This window comes from Dicentrarchus labrax, unplaced genomic scaffold, assembly GCF_905237075.1.
Source record: "Dicentrarchus labrax unplaced genomic scaffold, dlabrax2021, whole genome shotgun sequence".
NCBI classification, from domain to species: Eukaryota; Metazoa; Chordata; class Actinopteri; family Moronidae; genus Dicentrarchus; species Dicentrarchus labrax.
The window spans coordinates 18,509,423-18,526,299 of record NW_026136706.1 but is presented as its reverse complement, the minus strand read 5'-3'; the positions used below and the strand labels follow the sequence as shown (position 1 = coordinate 18,526,299).

The 16,877-nt window shown below is 40.3% G+C and overlaps 2 protein-coding genes across 4 annotated transcripts in view; one reads left to right on the top strand and one right to left on the bottom strand.

Moving 5' to 3' along the window:
* The first annotated feature begins 894 nt into the window (after positions 1-894).
* On the top strand, positions 895-5,988 carry rab20 (RAB20, member RAS oncogene family). The gene is made up of 2 exons (XM_051403517.1): positions 895-1,343; positions 4,793-5,988. The coding sequence occupies exons 1-2, from the start codon at positions 1,154-1,156 to the stop codon at positions 5,392-5,394; spliced, it is 792 nt and encodes a 263-aa protein (XP_051259477.1). The 5' UTR covers positions 895-1,153; the 3' UTR covers positions 5,395-5,988.
* A 60-nt stretch (positions 5,989-6,048) lies between these two features.
* col4a2 (collagen, type IV, alpha 2) overlaps positions 6,049-16,877 on the bottom strand; it is a 66,647-nt gene continuing 55,818 nt past the window's right edge. For all 3 annotated transcript variants that reach the window (XM_051403474.1, XM_051403476.1, XM_051403475.1), the window contains 15 exons: positions 16,677-16,858; positions 14,456-14,519; positions 14,282-14,356; positions 14,079-14,186; positions 13,826-13,933; positions 13,658-13,729; positions 12,489-12,614; positions 12,237-12,353; positions 11,371-11,532; positions 10,634-10,732; positions 10,394-10,540; positions 10,191-10,307; positions 9,612-9,803; positions 8,002-8,288; positions 6,049-7,347 (listed from right to left, as the gene is read on the bottom strand). In XM_051403474.1, the coding sequence (XP_051259434.1) occupies positions 7,093-7,347; positions 8,002-8,288; positions 9,612-9,803; positions 10,191-10,307; positions 10,394-10,540; positions 10,634-10,732; positions 11,371-11,532; positions 12,237-12,353; positions 12,489-12,614; positions 13,658-13,729; positions 13,826-13,933; positions 14,079-14,186; positions 14,282-14,356; positions 14,456-14,519; positions 16,677-16,858 (2,111 nt within the window). In that variant the 3' untranslated portion in view covers positions 6,049-7,092. The remainder of the gene's footprint in view (positions 7,348-8,001; positions 8,289-9,611; positions 9,804-10,190; positions 10,308-10,393; positions 10,541-10,633; positions 10,733-11,370; positions 11,533-12,236; positions 12,354-12,488; positions 12,615-13,657; positions 13,730-13,825; positions 13,934-14,078; positions 14,187-14,281; positions 14,357-14,455; positions 14,520-16,676; positions 16,859-16,877) is intronic.

Sequence of the window (16,877 nt, the reverse complement as noted above, 5' to 3'; positions counted from 1 at the left end):
GACACAGAGCTCACTTAGACAGCTCCAAATACCAACCATGTCACAACCGACTAAAAACATAAACATCTAAAATGTGTTGAGGACTCACATGTTTTATACAGTATTTACACTCTATGTATTTTGGGTTCCTTATATTTTCTGTTCTGTGATAGGAACTGTATAAATCTTTCTTTCAGCTTGTAGGCTGCATACACATTAACTTAGGTTGTCCTCTTGACACTCACTTACAGGATCTTATTAACATGACCACTTTACTAGATACATAAATATCATACTCACATTATGCAAGTGGACTGCCACCAAACCATTGTTGTGTCTGGGAATGTCCAGGAATGTTAGGGCTTAAAGCCAATGGTCTCCACTATTTGCCAGGAACATTTTCATAATGGATTCGGAAACATTCCCTACATACAATTTTGGTAATTATGTTTTTTTTTAATACTTTTAAATATGTATATATATATATACATACACACAATTTTCTTGACAGATGATAAAATGTTAGCAACGGAAAACTTGTAATGGTATTGTAAATAACAGACAACTCACTTATTAATTTATCTTTACTTGATTTTTTTAAATGTCCTTTTCCAATTCAAGTCTACGAAAAAAAACCACATATATAATTTGTATTTTTTGTAACATCTTTAAACAATAGCTTCCATGTCAGTTTTATTTTATATTTTTTAATTTCTTCATTATATTCCAGTTGTGCCTAATTTCTTCACCTTGAATGGTTTCCATCTTTTCGTTCAATAAATGTTGTACTGGTGAAAACCAGACCATGGTAGACTGATGGGGGCGGTATACACAGCCTGTGAGTGGATGGACCTGGAAGACAAGACTCAGGGTGGAGAAACAATTGTGGTGTAAATCTTTAGCTCGTCACCTACTTCCTGTTTCACCTCGGTTACTTTTTTGAAGTTCAGAATCAGGCAACAGATTGGGAATGAGCCAACCCTGGATTGGGTAGTCACGGTGCCACAAAGTAACTTTCGCTCACAAAATGTCGTTTTTTTAGAAGAATTCACCAGTCTGAAATTAACTGTACGAGCTAGACTGTGTTTCTTTTAAAACGATAAAGGAAAAAAAAGAAGAACAAGAAAAAAAAAAAAAAAAAAAACTCGGCTGTTGCGGGTCCCGACCCATCACCATGCCCGAGGTGTCGAAGATGAAGAAGCCCGACGTGAAGGTAGTTCTCCTGGGAGACATGAACGTGGGGAAGACGTCGCTGCTCCACAGGTACACGGAGAGGAAGTTCAAAGACACCATCAGCACCGTCGGAGGGGCGTTTTTCCTCAAACAGTGGGGACCTTACAACATCTCAATATGGGACACAGCTGGTAATACCTCCTCCATGTTATTTCACACTGTTTTAGTTTAAACTCAAGTCTTATTCTTCCCATGTATTTAATGTATTTACCTGATAACGCGTGATCCCACCACCTGAGGCAATCACTGGCATGTGACCGCTCAGTCTCTACACAGGCTGCCTTCTGCAAACCTGCCTCTGCTAGTGTGTGTGTGTGTGTTATGGTCAGTAGAAAACAGACAGAAAAGACAGATTAAGTTCTCAGTTCCACTGCTGAAACGAATAATAATAATAACATGTGCTATAAAGCCTAGCACAATTAAAACAGTTCAGGTCAGGGCAGGATAAAAACAACCTGATAATCCAACACAATCAGGGGGATACAGCCCTTAAAACAACTTCAAAACAATCTCCAGATCTATGTCACACACCTTTTTAATAAATAAATGATACCAGGATCCCTTAGGCTGCCTGGTTTAATTACTCATTAGATTTTAAGGGAAGGGCCTCTTAAATAAATAGTACAGCTGGTGGTCACAGCAAAAATAAACAAAAATCAAAACTAAAATAATACAAGATGCAAAAAAACAAATACACAAAAAACATTTGATTTGTTTCAATATATACTGTATATATGTATGTGTGTATATATGTATATGTATTATTTAAAAAAAACAATGAATAATTTAGTTTCCGTCAACTGCTCAGACAAGACATACATTTGTAATTTGTAATAAAAAATATGTTGAATAAAGTAAAAGTTCCTTAACTGGAAAGTGATAGATTTATTATATATTAATATTATTTATTATTATATATATGATTGTTTCAGTTTCAGTTGGTTGAGCTGTTAAAATAAACCATAATTAACCATTCACCATGCAACCAACTGCTTCATTAACAATCACCTTTATGTTATTGTGACTGTAATACTTTTTTTAAAATATACATTTTGCTGCATATAAGTCAGGTTTCCTGCTTGCTGAACATATGCAGATGTTATAAAATCACTGTGTGCTTTATTATATTGCTCAATATTGGACTAATCTTACCTAATCAAAGCCATTGTCATCTGCACGTACAGAGTACTTTTAACATACTTTTGAAATCTAAGAACAGCTGCCTGAGATAAAGTCTTCAGAAATAACATCCACTGCTTAAGTTTTGATCAAAAATAAGTTAATTTAACTACTAATTCTGTTTTTGTTTATGTGTTTACTGTAGAAAGGGACTAAAAAAATAAATCATCAATTGGTTCAGATTGAATTTCTGTTGGATAACTAATTTGATTATTGACTAATTGTTTAAGCACAACATGAGACTATTATTTGGTAACACAAAGAGCAGTCTGTATTCTCTGTACCTGGTCACACCCTTTTGTAGTAAATTAAGTGTACTTGAAAATAAAAGCACAGATTCTACTAGTGAGTGTGAAACCCTCAGTGGTGAAGAAGAGCAGTCAATGGCCTAACTGGTGGTAGATCTTCAGTTAACAGTTGGATTTTTTGTCATTTATTTAGACATGTTCCATGTAGCCAATTGCACATCAGTAGTTAGAATAATATTAATTTGTTATGCACAGAACCAGTCTGTAATTTACTGTAACACTGAATACACATACAAACTCGTGCTTTCTAGTAAGAAATTAACCCCCCAAGGATCACAAGAACCCCAATGACTTAACATTCATTTCCCTTTAAATGATCTTACGTGGCTCTGGCAATTTCCAGTTATTGCTGATAAATAAGTGTATAACTCCATTTGATTCCAGTATTGTGTAAACATGAATTACAGTCAACCCTCTTAGGCAAATACATACTTCACAAAAGTAGAGTTAGTGTGCCACAGAGATAAGGAAAGGCCTGTAGTGTCACCAGTAAGTCATTTCCTGTGCATGTTCTCCAACTACATGACCTCTGACAGGAGGCTGTTGCGTTCGTTTTATTTAGTCATTGTGGTAGAGAAATGCTGTATCAGCGCTGAGTGATTTCAAGGCTACTGTTGCAAACCTATCAGCACAGACCATAAAGCTTTGGAAGAGTGGCAGTTCTAGGGGTTGTCCTAAACTCTGTCGGATGTTTGGCTCAGCACATTGAAAAAAGGTCTGTCTGCTGCTTGTTTTCCCACAGATAATGCCCTTTTCAGTCGGACAGTTGAGTTTCAAAGCCCCATGAAGGCGTTTAAGCTCCCTACCCTGTTCCTCTTAATAGTCCCATGACAGGACTATGACAGGAAGACTTGACTCCGAATGCTTTAACCTGACTTTTCCAAGCTTGCGTGCAATAGTACTTTCCAGAACCAGAAGGAGGGCAGACTCGGGGTTTTTTTTTGTTTGTTTTTCACTTCAGCTGGTAGTGTGTAAAAAAATAAATATTCCTGCTTTAGATCTTCTGATATTCTGATGTAATGCAGGAGATATCTGTGATGAATCAGAGCAAAAAATACAATACATTTGAGTAGCATAATAGTTAATAGTTAATTAGTTGAGTTAACAACAGGACATCCTAAACATCAATCTGGAACCAAATCCTCTGGTTGCTCTGTTTGGAGGAATGTTGCTCTGCCCACTCATGATTGACAGACATCATGTCCTGCTTAAAACCTGAGAAAATCACATACTCACTTCAACTTTCAAGTGGGAAATTCCAGGAAGCCCAGGGGCCTTAAGAACATTATACTGGTATATATACTTTAATTCATTTACCTCAAGCTTTGAGTGTGGCAGGCAAGTATCAGAATATATAGCTCGCTGGAAGTGACTGGGGAGGGATTTTTATTGTTAACATAAATATACAGTGTATATATCTTTTTGTTCTGTTTTGTGTTCATTGATGCTTTGTTTACATGTCGGCATTAGTACCAGCTGCTGTCATTTTATATCCATTCTTATGTATAAGATACCAGCACTGCACTTCTGTTATAGTCTTAGTTATAAAACCACAACTAAATTATAACCTGCCTGAAGGAAGGATTTATTGCATTAGACTGCATTAGTTATAGCTATCTAATAAATTGGCTACTGAGTGTGCTTTGGGATACAATTATAGCTAAAACAATTTGTCAATAAATCAATTAGTTTATTCACTAATTTTTCACTGTCTTTTTCACTGTTTTTCTTCCATATATAATAGTCAACTCAATATCTTTGGGTTTTGGTGCGATAAAACAAGGAATTTGTGTACAAAGATATGTACAAATCTACAGAACAATTTATCTGTTATTCGAGTACATAATCATAGCTAGTTGTACCTAATGGTATAATATAACCAAGAGATGCTGCCAGAGGCAAAGTATTCACCAACAATGTGCCCTTTCAAGAATCCTGCATATTTCAGCAACAAAGGTTGTTTCTGTTTTCAAAGTGCACCTAACTTGCAGAACTACTCTGTGCCCCTCATGCAGTTTGCTGTTTTTGAACTGATCTGTCTTTTAAAGTTTAGTGTTTAGTCAAGTTGAGTTGACCTGTCTGTGTCTCCTCAGGCCGCGAACAGTTCCACGGGTTGGGTTCAATGTACTGTCGAGGTGCAGCCGCTGTCATCCTCACGTACGACGTCACCAACTGGCAGAGCCTAGCTGAGCTGGAGGAGCGCTTCCTGTCCCTGACTGATACTGCCAACCATGACTGCATTTACGCTGTAGTGGGCAACAAGGCTGATCTCACAGACCCTAATGCCCAGCTGTATCAGGACTCCAATGTGGCACCTGAGGACCAAACTGAGTGTGAGGAGGAGAGGCCAGAACCACAGGTGCTGTCTGCTTGCCCCACACCCCCGGCCTCCCCTGCATCCCTCTCTGGGTCGGTGCTGCACAAACAGGTCGCCCCTGAGGATGCAGTGGCTTTTTATGGGAGAATACTGCGCTACAAGGGCCTGGACGAGAAGAGCAGCCTGCCGGCAGAGAAGATGTGCTTCGAGACGAGTGCCAAGACAGGCTACAATGTGGACACTCTGTTTGAGGCGCTGTTTGATCTGGTGCTGCCTTCCATCCTGAGGAAGAGAAATGAGAACCAGGAGTCTCCTACAGTGGACCTGGAGGAGTGCAGGGGGGCCAGCAACAAGCGGGCCAGATCTTCTTGCTGCTAGGACCTGGAAGGTGGAGAGGCTGCTCCATGTAGAGACTTGTTTTTAACTATGGACAATCAACAGGTTGGTCTGCACACCAAATACATACTGTGATGGTACTACTTACTTGCCTTGACTGAGACCTAAAAACATCAATGACCTCTGTAACTCACTCACTCACTCACTCACACACTAAACACAAAAACAGACTCTTGATTCTGTGAAGACAGTCAGAAAAAGCAACCAACGTTCACAGTGTCCAGTGACATTTGAATTATTTCTTTGTATGGAAAGGAAACAAATGGGTGTTATGTTATCACGACTGAAACTGCACTTATGCCATAAATGTGTCTGAGGACAAATAATACACATAAGAAGTCAATCTCTGCTATTTGTTTATGTTTTAGAAAGACGATGTCACGGATTTAACAGCACTAATTGTTAGGTGGTGGCACTGTATATTTCATAAATCACACTTCTTCTTCTCCTTTATGCTCTGTTACTAGCGTTGTTTATATTTTTACTGGCACATTTGGAAGCTTTCAATGACTGTAAATAGTAAATACCCCTGTTGAAGTTTTAAGTACGCTGTCATAATAAAGATTTTTATTTTGCTGTCTGTCTCCTCTTTCAGTTAAAGATAAGCTCTTGAGGGTAAAATGACACAGTCACAAATATAACAAACAACATTTAATCTTTACAATCCAATGAAATGATCATGTTATGAAAATTACCATTATATTACAATTAAAACAAATGTTGTCGGTACATTTCCGGTCTAATCAAACTGTTTATTTCCAAACAAATGTATGTAGGTGAAGTAGAACATTTGACCTACTTTATAAACTGTGTAAAATACTCAAATCTAACCCAGGATCAGTGACCATAACAAGGATTTGCTACAGTGAGACCTTTGATCCAAGCTGTTTGTATTCTGTCCTGTTGGCAACGTGGGGCTGATCAATAATTAGTAGATTTGTAAATAGAAATGAGTGTGACATGAGTAGCGTTAGATAAGATATATATTTAAACTCTTAAGGATGGGGGGGTCAAGTTCATTCAGCTGATATAAATACAAAAAGAATCAGTGCATTGTGCGAACATATGGCGTATGAAAAGTAAGAAGCTGATTTTTTTACAATAGTTGATAAATGCATAGAACAGATTGAAAAGACAGTCTTATAAAAATAGGTTTTGTAAGAGCAATGAAATACTGTCAATAGTATCAACCAACAATTGTTCAAGACCTCTAATGACACATTCTTCAGTTGGCTTGGAAGCAGTGTTAGTGGCTTTATGGTGGGCTGTATACCCTAAACAATAAACACATCTAGATAAACTGAAGCAGTGCATACACACGGGCATCTTTGGTTCAGCTGTAGTATACGGTCTCAGATCATTAATGTGTCATAGTAGCTGAGGTAATAAGTTAACAGTAAGCACCAATCCACATTTAACACAAAATACTTGTTTTCCCATAATGCTGTTGACCTCATTATGGGGCTTCTCCTGTTTTATCTACAGTGGGACATTTCACTCTAAAGCTCATGGCGTCGCACAGTCATTGCATATCTGAGCCCTGTGGCTCGGGGAGACTGCTTCCCATTTACATCAATCTAAATCGGTATTTCAGATCCCCTTCTGTGTGGTTTAGTACGTAGATAGAGAAACGATGCTAGATCACTGCCAATGGAACAGCTTCTTTGTTACTGTAGTCTTTCACAAGTTCTTCATGCAGACCTGGCAGCGGCTGATGCGTGACAGGAGCTGGCCTGCTTTGAGTGTCTCTGATGCCGGGTCAGGGTGGAACGACTGATCTATGGAGGTTAGCCAGAAGCTGTGCTTGTTAGCAAAGTAGTGGCATGTGCCTTTGGCCCCGTTACACTCAATGAATGGTGTTGTGCGGAAGTCCTCCAGGCAGGAGCCGGGCGATGACAAGGACTGACCTCCACCTTCATTCCCTGCTGCTGTATGCTGTGGAGACAAAGGTGACAGGAGGGGAAAATGAGGCAGGTGTGAAGTCAAATGTACACTGAAGTATTTGTATGAGTACAAAACCAACAATGAATTAATCTACTGAAAAGTATCGCCTCAGTAGCCACAGCCTGACCTTGCTTATTCATTTCCCATTAAAAACACATCAGTGAGTTATATTGTTGTATTATGTGACGTGTTTCTTACATTGAACATAAGCGCCGTAGTTAACTTTGAATAATACATCCTCCTCCTGCCATAAATACTCACTAGCTGCAGCTGAAAATAATTCCCAACAAATACATTATGAGACCCTCCCTGTCTGGTCAACACCCACCTCTCTCAGTCTCCACATTCCCAGTTTATAACGGAGGCTTTCTGTTATAAATCTGTAGTCTACCATCCAAGATTTTTTCCCAAAGCTGCTCCAGAGCCACAGAACACATTATAGAATTGTTTTGGACTGAGGATTACTGCCCATGAGTATTAGTTAGTTACCATTTAATGATAAGAGACATTAGCACTAACACTATAATTAGTATGTCTTGTAATGGTGGTTGTATCAAGGGCTCACAATTAACAGTGAAATTATGAAGATGCATCCCGATCTTTTAATTTTACACATATTTGTCTGGAAGGAGGACCAGAACCCACCATGAGATAGGAGTAGCCGATCCACAGGCTGCGCCAACCCGCGGGACACTGTGGGATGGTGATGTCCTGGCTGTGGACTGCGATGGCCACTGATGGAGCTTCGCATACTGAGCAGCGACTGATATACGGTTTGATGTCTTCCTCTTCCACAGGCATCATAGGCAGAGGAGCAGTCGTTGACAACCAGTAGGACTTATCATTTCTGCTGGCGTAGTAACAAATGTCTCCAGGATTGCAGTACAGGAAGGGCATGGTGCTGAACCGCGGGAGGCAGGAGCCAGCCAAACCTAAACAGGACAAACAACCAAATCATACTTTTAAAACTTAATTTAAAGTTCTTTAATGCAATGAATAAATTACATTACATAAGATGTACATAATAACGCATTTAAAACTGATTTTAAAAGTTGAAAACAGAAGAGTAGGTTGGATTCTAGTCCAAGATCTTAATATGTATTTGAATGCAATGGAGAACCTAACATTGCTTTAAAGTGGACCTAGTCGACACTGTGACTGTATCACAGCTGCCAGCTACGGGATAATGGTAAATGCTGTATAAAATGTAGTGTAACAGTAGCGCAAGTAGATAAGAAAAATAAAGTCAAAGTGATTCAGACACATGTTTTATCCAACAACCAGCCAGTTTACCACCATGAGCTACTGGATCATATTAGACCAAGTAAAGCTGTAGCAGCAAACCCTGTATTTAACTTCACCAATTCAACCTTCAATTTCTAATTGAAGGAATCTGTTATTTCTTTATCAAAAGTTATATTATTTTTGTTGGATAGGTGGTAAAAATTCGAGCAAGTATTTTATCCTCTGGAAATTAGTTCCAGCTATGTGCGCTGTAAAAAGTTTTGTTGGAAAGTTTTCCACTCTGTAGAGTTTCACCGTGGCTAAATCAGTACTGAGATGAGAGTGGGGATGAATTTTTGCCTGATTCATTTTCTGGCTTTAGAGTTTCTCATATTTAGTGAAAGATGGTCCAACGTAATGAGGAATTCTCTCTCCAGCTATATTCTGCCTCTTATGTATAGTTCATTCATTTAGAGACACAATCCTCTTACATTGATTCTAAGTCAATATAAGTCAGTGTTAAATGCAGGCTTGAACTCAATAGATGTTGTGGATGGGAGCACAAGCTGTGAAAAGGAATATATCACAACTGAGAGCACTGATAGTACTGCCTCAATGCACAAGAGATGGCTGTGAGATAATTTAATGAAATACAAGTCTGTCCTCTTCTGTAGTCAATAAAGCCTATTCTCCCTCTCCTTTTCAGCCCCATCATGCCAATGTAGCTCTACTCAAAATGTGAAATTAAGGACACTTGCTGGTTTAAATGCCCCCAAATCAAACTCAAGCCCGACCTCTATGGAATGTCTTCTGGTTCATTGGATCACAATGTCAGCAATTTAATGCGGGAATGTTCGCCTGACCATCAATGCGTTCAGACACGACTGTACTGTAACAACCTCACACTGGCAGACCTCCAAGGTAAACTATTATGAAAATCCATGTAACAAAATTGTACCCTACAGAATACACAAAGGTCCCTAAGAACATTAACATACCGTAGAACAATATTATAGTTCACACTGACTTACCCAGATCCTGGTTGTGGGCCTTTTCCTGGCCCTCAAAGTACAGCAGACTGTAGCCGTCCCACAGTTTAGACATGCCCACAGGACACATGGGCGTCTGTTCTGCCTGACTGTGTTTTACCAGCAAGTAACCCACGCTGACGCTGCGGCCAGGCATACCAGGTAACCCAGGGATACCAGGGGTGCCACGGTGACCTATTGAGGGATGAGAAGTTTAGAACTATGTACATACACATACTGTATACACTTGATATATCACTGTAAACTTTACTAATACAAGTATATTGGAATTTAGGATACCTTCATTCATGTGGCCTAATGCTTTCTTAACTCCCCTCAAGCCCTGACACCATCTCTGCTAACATAATTACATAATAATACAAATAGACCTCTAGTCCCCAGCTCAGTGCTAATCATTTTCAGTTCAATGCTTATTCATTCACTAAACCGACTTTCACAAAAAAAATAACAATCAAAAACCTCTTGGTAACTGGTTCCCTGCTTAAATCTCCACCTACTTTAAATCCTTTAATCCAGGCTTATTAACCTAATCCTAACACTGCCCCACGGCGTCAGACACACCTTCCATGCCTTGCAGACCGGGGTGGCCCATTTGTCCATTATCGCCACGAAATCCAGGCGTCCCTGGGGTACCACCAATCCCAGGCATGCCCTTCTGCCCAATGGGCCCCATGAAACCTGTACAGTAAGAGGATACACGTTGTTACACATGTTGCTGAGCTGGACATTTCTCCAACAACAAACGCATTATTAGAATAACTAACCTGTATCCCCAGGCGGGCCCTGTGGCCCTAGTACCCCTTTGCTCCCCTTTGGTCCTTGGATACCCTGCGGTCCTGAAGGGCCCCTCTCCCCTGGAATTCTGACGGGAATAGGAGGAGAACCCTTGTTGCCTGGTAATCCACGAACACCTGATAGCGTAATGATGAAGACAAAAAAACACAAAAGCATATATCTGGCAACTAGTAAGCAGTTGGTACAATTTGTCAAAGTGCAAAGTTTACCTGGGAGTCCAGTATCTCCTTTTGGACCACTTGGCCCTCTTTCCCCCCTTTCTCCAGTCGCACCAGGAAATCCCATCAACCCTTGCTCTCCTTTCACTCCTGTAAGAAGAAAATAGCATATATATTTGTACAAGACCGTACACAGAATGTAGCTGGTGATCATATTATCAGACTGTATGGGCCTGCAGACAGGTGAATTCAGGGGATTTTACAGGCCCGGACACAGCAGAAATCAGTAGAAGATGAAATCAAAATGATTAATTCACAAAATAGATACAATTATGTGTATCATGTCCTGTTTGTCCTGCACTAAGACCTCACCTTGGCAAGAACCTAGTAAAGTTTGTTGTAATCGCAGCAATGTTAAAAAACATTAACATTAACTGAGTGACCGAACTGCCAGTAACAGGTCTGTGTTAAAATGTCTGCAGCAATAAGTGATATATTCTTATTAAGTATCATAAGAGTATATTGTCATATTGCTCCCAAATAATGTATCTGAAGAGACCAAATCACAATATATTTTGTATTGATTATTTGTTCCAATTGTAAATAATCATATCACATATTGTTCAAAATGACCTTGAAGTATGACATCCATGACCTGACACAACATTGAAAGTTTAACTAACCTTGAGACCTATATTGCAAAAATGTGACAGGTGGTACTGCAGTAATTTGAACACAAGCTCCCATTAAAGGCTTATCCTTGAAACAAATCAATACTTCATGCTTACCTTTCTTCCCAGAAACTCCATTTGGTCCCCTGTATCCAAATGCACCTTGATCTCCTTTGAATCCTTTCCAACCAGGGTGACCAGGAAACCCATTTATTCCTGGTACACCCTTTTCTCCAGGGGGAGCATCCACACCAGGAAATCCGTTGACTCCAGGGGAACCTGAGAGACAGATCATTTATGGTTAATCCATATAGTTAACAGTGAACAAGGATTCCTCAGCATCCAAACAAGCCTCAAGTGACACTTCTGTCAGACTCAGTGCATCAATCTGCTACAAAGATAATAAAATCTGACTGGCTTCAGCAATAATAGCTCTTCAAAATCAAATGAATAGTTATTACTCTCACCTCTAGCAAGATTTAAAAGCTGAAATTGTACTTTCCTCTATTACTACTACAGTCACTGTCCGTTATACCAATATATAGTTACAACTGATAACGTTGAGACTACTACAGCTAACTACTGTCACAACTACAGCCATTACTGCTGCTGAGAGGTATCAACTCAGGATGATCAATAAACATACACATTAAATGTGTGGGGGTGTCCTGGTGCCTTAGTTAGGATATGATACATATAACCATAATGTTTGATTTTAGCATGTTATAACCTTCTCAGTTGGGCCACATTCCTGTCTGTATATCTAATAATAATAAAAAAACAATCTTTTAAAATATAGGAATCACTATATCTAGTGAAACATCCTTTATTATAGTGTATAGGGAGCAGTGAATACGTGAACAAAGGAGTGATTTGACAGCCACAGTGTAAATAGTGTACTCATTAATTCGAGACAGGGGGAGTGAAATATGGCATTGTTTATTTTAGCAATGGCTTTCTTTGATCAAACTCTATCTTCCCACCTTGGTACCCTTTAGGTCCTTTAAAGCCAGGATCTCCAAGGGGTCCTGATCTATCTGAGGTCGCGCTTGGTCCTTCGGGGCCACGGAATCCTGGAGGTCCAGGATGACCATGGTCACCTGAACAAGTGAAACATGCTTAAGATGGTTAAACCACATTACAGGATGCACATTATCTGTCACTGTGCATTGTTTTATTGAGAGCTCAGCAAGTTTCTAAGCTGGCCTCATTAATGCAGAAGAGTAATGGCTAACCTAGAGGTCCTTGGAAGCCTTTCAAACCCGGTGTGCCTGGAACACCTGGTTGATTGTTGGGGTCTCCGCCCTCTCCCTTCTCTCCTTTGGGCCCAGGTTCCCCAGCTGGTCCAGTGACATCCAGACCTGATAAAGAATATGAACATGTGTCTTTACATTACAGAAAAACTGAGACATGGTTTCTACTCCACAAACACAGGACTTAGTAAAGAATTAAGAAATATACCTTGAGGGACTTCGGCCATTTTACCAAACAGCTGAGTCACTGCTGTAAAGCCCCTGAATGCATGACTTAAGTATTTATCTAACACTAAATATACATGACTAAATAAGCAACAAGAAAGTTAAAAAACAATTTCTTAAGAGTTGACAGTTTAACATTTGATTGACAGTGACCAAACAACCCACCAACTCTCATCAGTTTCAAATTCAAATGTTGCTAAACCCTGATTGGTGCAGCTAAGTCTGTGATGTCACATTTTCTAACTAAGCTCCACCCACTTCAAACCAGAGAGTGGTTTGAACAGAGAGTGGTTTGAAGTACAGATCTAACTTGTAGTAACTCTCACAAATTGTTACTCTAACTAATTGTTGCCTTTAAGCTGTAAATATATGAAAGTATACTAATGTTCATTCTTTACATTACACTGATTGTAAAGTGCTCCCCATGCCATTGTAAAGTCATCTAAAAAACATTAAAGGAGGTCACAGGTCACCGCCTATGCCTCTTCCTGGTCATTTTGGCTTCCTCTCTCTCTTCCTCTATGGCTGACTAGACAAGAGCAGCTGATAAGGTTGAACACCGAGCACCCAACATATTGTAGTTCCACTTTGTTACAGGAGACCAAGGTTGAGAGATAAATCTAACAGACAGAACGTAACTATACTTGTGTCATTCAGTGTGACTTGATAGTAACCAATAGTATGCTCACATGTGTACAGGGATAAGATATGGGAAGATTGTCTAGGGAATACGGTGTAGGTTACTGTATATATCCCTCATCCAAGGACAGCCTTCAGAATTGGGTTGGTAATGCTAATCTTATTGTCTCTGACCGAGCCTAAATAAATTCAGCTGTGTAAGTCATCAAGGTTCCCTGAAAACTTCTTAGAGTACAAGTTATCAGATCACAAAAAGTACACAGAATTCTTGAAATGTGGTTGAATACCTGCGTTTCCTGGGAGTCCCTTATGTCCCTTTAGTCCATGTAATCCGTAAAGACCCTTCGGGCCAGGAAAACCTGCACACATTTGCATAGATTAAATGGAGGAATATGGTGGACAACGTATGAGGTTTAATGATAAAGAAAAAGAGGGCACAGGTTTGATCACGTTACCTCTGTTTCCAGGGAAGCCAGGAAAGCCTGGGTGCCCTGTTTTTCCAGGAATTCCAGGAAAGCCTTTTTGACCTTGGTTACCAGGAGTTCCCTGCTGCCCTCCTGAGCCTGCAGAAAACAAACATGGTGTTTGTACGAGTCAGAGCAGTTGTAATGTAATTCTGCTACGATGTCTAGTAGTAACAGTTAAAATAAAATTACATACTATAAGTTGACGGTGTGGAAAAAGGAAGTGGATAGGAGAGTCTCTTACCTGGGGATCCCAATATTCCAGGATTACCTGGTTCTCCCCTTTTCCCTTCGATGCCATCAACACCAGGTGTACCCCTGTCCCCAGTTTGTCCAAATAATCCTTTCTCGCCTGTAAAGAGGGTATTAAACATTTCATATCAATCAAGAATAAGCCTTTAATTGTTAGAGAGAAGTAATAAAAGCTGCATGAACTACAGTTGGTACCTGGTACTCCTGGAAAACCATCCTCTCCTCTCAATCCAGTAGCTCCTGGAAGGTCTATACGAGTGCCCTTCTCACCTGTGATAGTATTAAAAATGTATTTGTTACAATATTTTCATCACAGTCACTTTATTAATAATATCCCCATCTGTCTGCACTTTTAATTAGAGGTTGTACCTTTGCCTCCTTTCTTTCCTTTGTCTCCTGATGCGCCATAGGCCCCAGGGCTTCCTTTAAGTCCCTGAAAAAAGCAATTAACAAAAATTAGAGTATATCACATAAGAGTGGGATGTTGCAATGTATTATATAGGTATATATGTATATATAAAATGAAATAAAAAATATTAGGTGTCTGCACTTAATGGTCGTTAATTTTGACAGGCTGACAGGCTTTATGCATCACTGCCTGCATGTCTGTGTGTGCGTGTGTGTGTTAATATACATATATGTATATATACATATATACGGTTTTATAAAATGACACAAATGGCATGGTGACAGAGTGCAGAAATTGGAATTAGAAGACTTAGAAGGGTATTCCATGGACTGAATATAGTGAAGACAAACAGCTCGATCGCACCCTGGTTGCAGTACAGTTCATAAAGTACACTTCATATCCTTTTAGCCCGGATCACTGGATCCTGCATTTTCCATATTGCAACCAAGTGGCAACATGCGTGGCTGGCAAATGGAAGTACTTCATGGAAAGACTGCAGTTTTTCCTACGGCCACTTGTGGTTGGCTACAGAATTGAGTAAATATCCAAATGGTTCCATATTAAGATGCCCAACTTGACAGCAGAAATAAACGAGGCGAGGATAAGCCAGGAGCCGGTGGAGTCGGGACTCTTCAGAAACCAGTGGGTGACGTCATAGAAACTATGTCCCTTTATTATTCCCAGGGTGCTTAAAACCTGTGCCCCCCAGCTGTGTGGAGTACTCAGTCAAGTATTCAGCCTGAGCCTGCACCTCCAGAGGGTCCCTGTGCAGTGGAATACGTCCTGCCTCGTTCCTGTGACAAAGACGCCGCCTCCCAGCGTCCCTCAGGACTACAGACCGATGGCCCTGACGTCCCACATCATGAAGGCCCTGGAGAGGCTCGTCCTGGAGCAGCTAAGGCCTATGGTCAGGCCCTTCACTGATCCACTACAGTTCGCCTACCAGCCCCGCCTGGGAGTTGAGGACGGCATCATCTACCTGCTGAACAGAGTCTACACTCATCTGGATAAGCCAGCGAGCCCTGTGAGAGTCATGTCCTTTGACTTCTCCAGTGCTTTCAACACCATCCGTCGGGCTCTACTGGGTGAGAAGATGGCTGCGATGCAGGTGGAGGCCCTCATCGTGTCCTGGATTGTTGATTACCTGATGGGCAGACCACAGTAGGTACGCCTACAGAACTGTGTGTCTGACAGGGTGGTCAGCAACACTGGGGCCCCACAGGGGACTGTCCTCTCTCCCTTCCTCTTCACCCTCTTCACCTCAGACTTCAACTATTGCACTGAGTCTTGCCACCTTCAGAAGTTTTCTGATGACTCAGCAATAGTCGGCTGCATTGTCACACACCCTCTTTACGACACACTGGCCCAGCAGAGGAGCACCTTCAGCAGAAGACTCACCCAGATGCACCACAGAGCGCCACAGGAAATCATTTCTGCCTGTGGTCATTAAACTCTATAACGCCTCCCTAAGAGAGTCAGACACCCCCCTTCTGTAATCTGACTCAAACACAAACATTTTTTGCACTTTTTGCACATTATTGAACTGTACTTTTGATCTTTTATATATATATATAGTTATATATATATATATTTATATTTTGTTCTTAATAGATGTTGCTTGTATAATATATGTTGTTTGTATATCTGGAGTTTGTAACAAAAATAATTTCCCCCTGGGATTATTAAAGTATTTCTGATTCTGATTCTGATTATTATACAGTCTATGTTTACAACTTGATAGCATATTTGATATAGCAGACTTTCACTGCTTTCAAACTGACACCCCCAGTTTGTAATTCAGGCTTTCTTTGTAAAAAAATTTAACCTGCAATAACCAATTTTTTGGCCACTTGGAGGCAGCGAAAACAAGCTGCAACACAACACTGATAGCACTGGTCACCTATTAAATTGATGTGGCAAACATGTAAGCAGAAAACTGCCTATTCACACATCCAGCATATACAAAGCAACATTAGCATCCATGTGAAGTCATGTGTCTGGCCACTTTTTAAAGCTCTGTTTTGGGCTCTGCTAACTAGATGGAAACAATTGTATGAAAGCGTTCAGTGAAGCAAAACAGTAAATCTGTGGTTTGTAAAACTGAAACAAGTATAGAGTGGAGGGAAACTGAAGAGTCCGGTAATAATTCTCACTACAAACAACAAGTATGGTTTTGCTCACCTTGTTGCCAGACATTCCCATAAAACCAGTAATTCCTCGATTTCCAGTTAAGCCTGGCATTCCTTTAATCCCTGGCAGCCCTTGTGCACCTGAGTCTCCGTGGTAACCTTTCACATTGCTGGGGTCTCCAGGAAGACCATGAGTTCCCTCGAAGCCCGGTATACCAGGTAAACCCTTAGTACCTGTGAAAAAGAGTAGGAT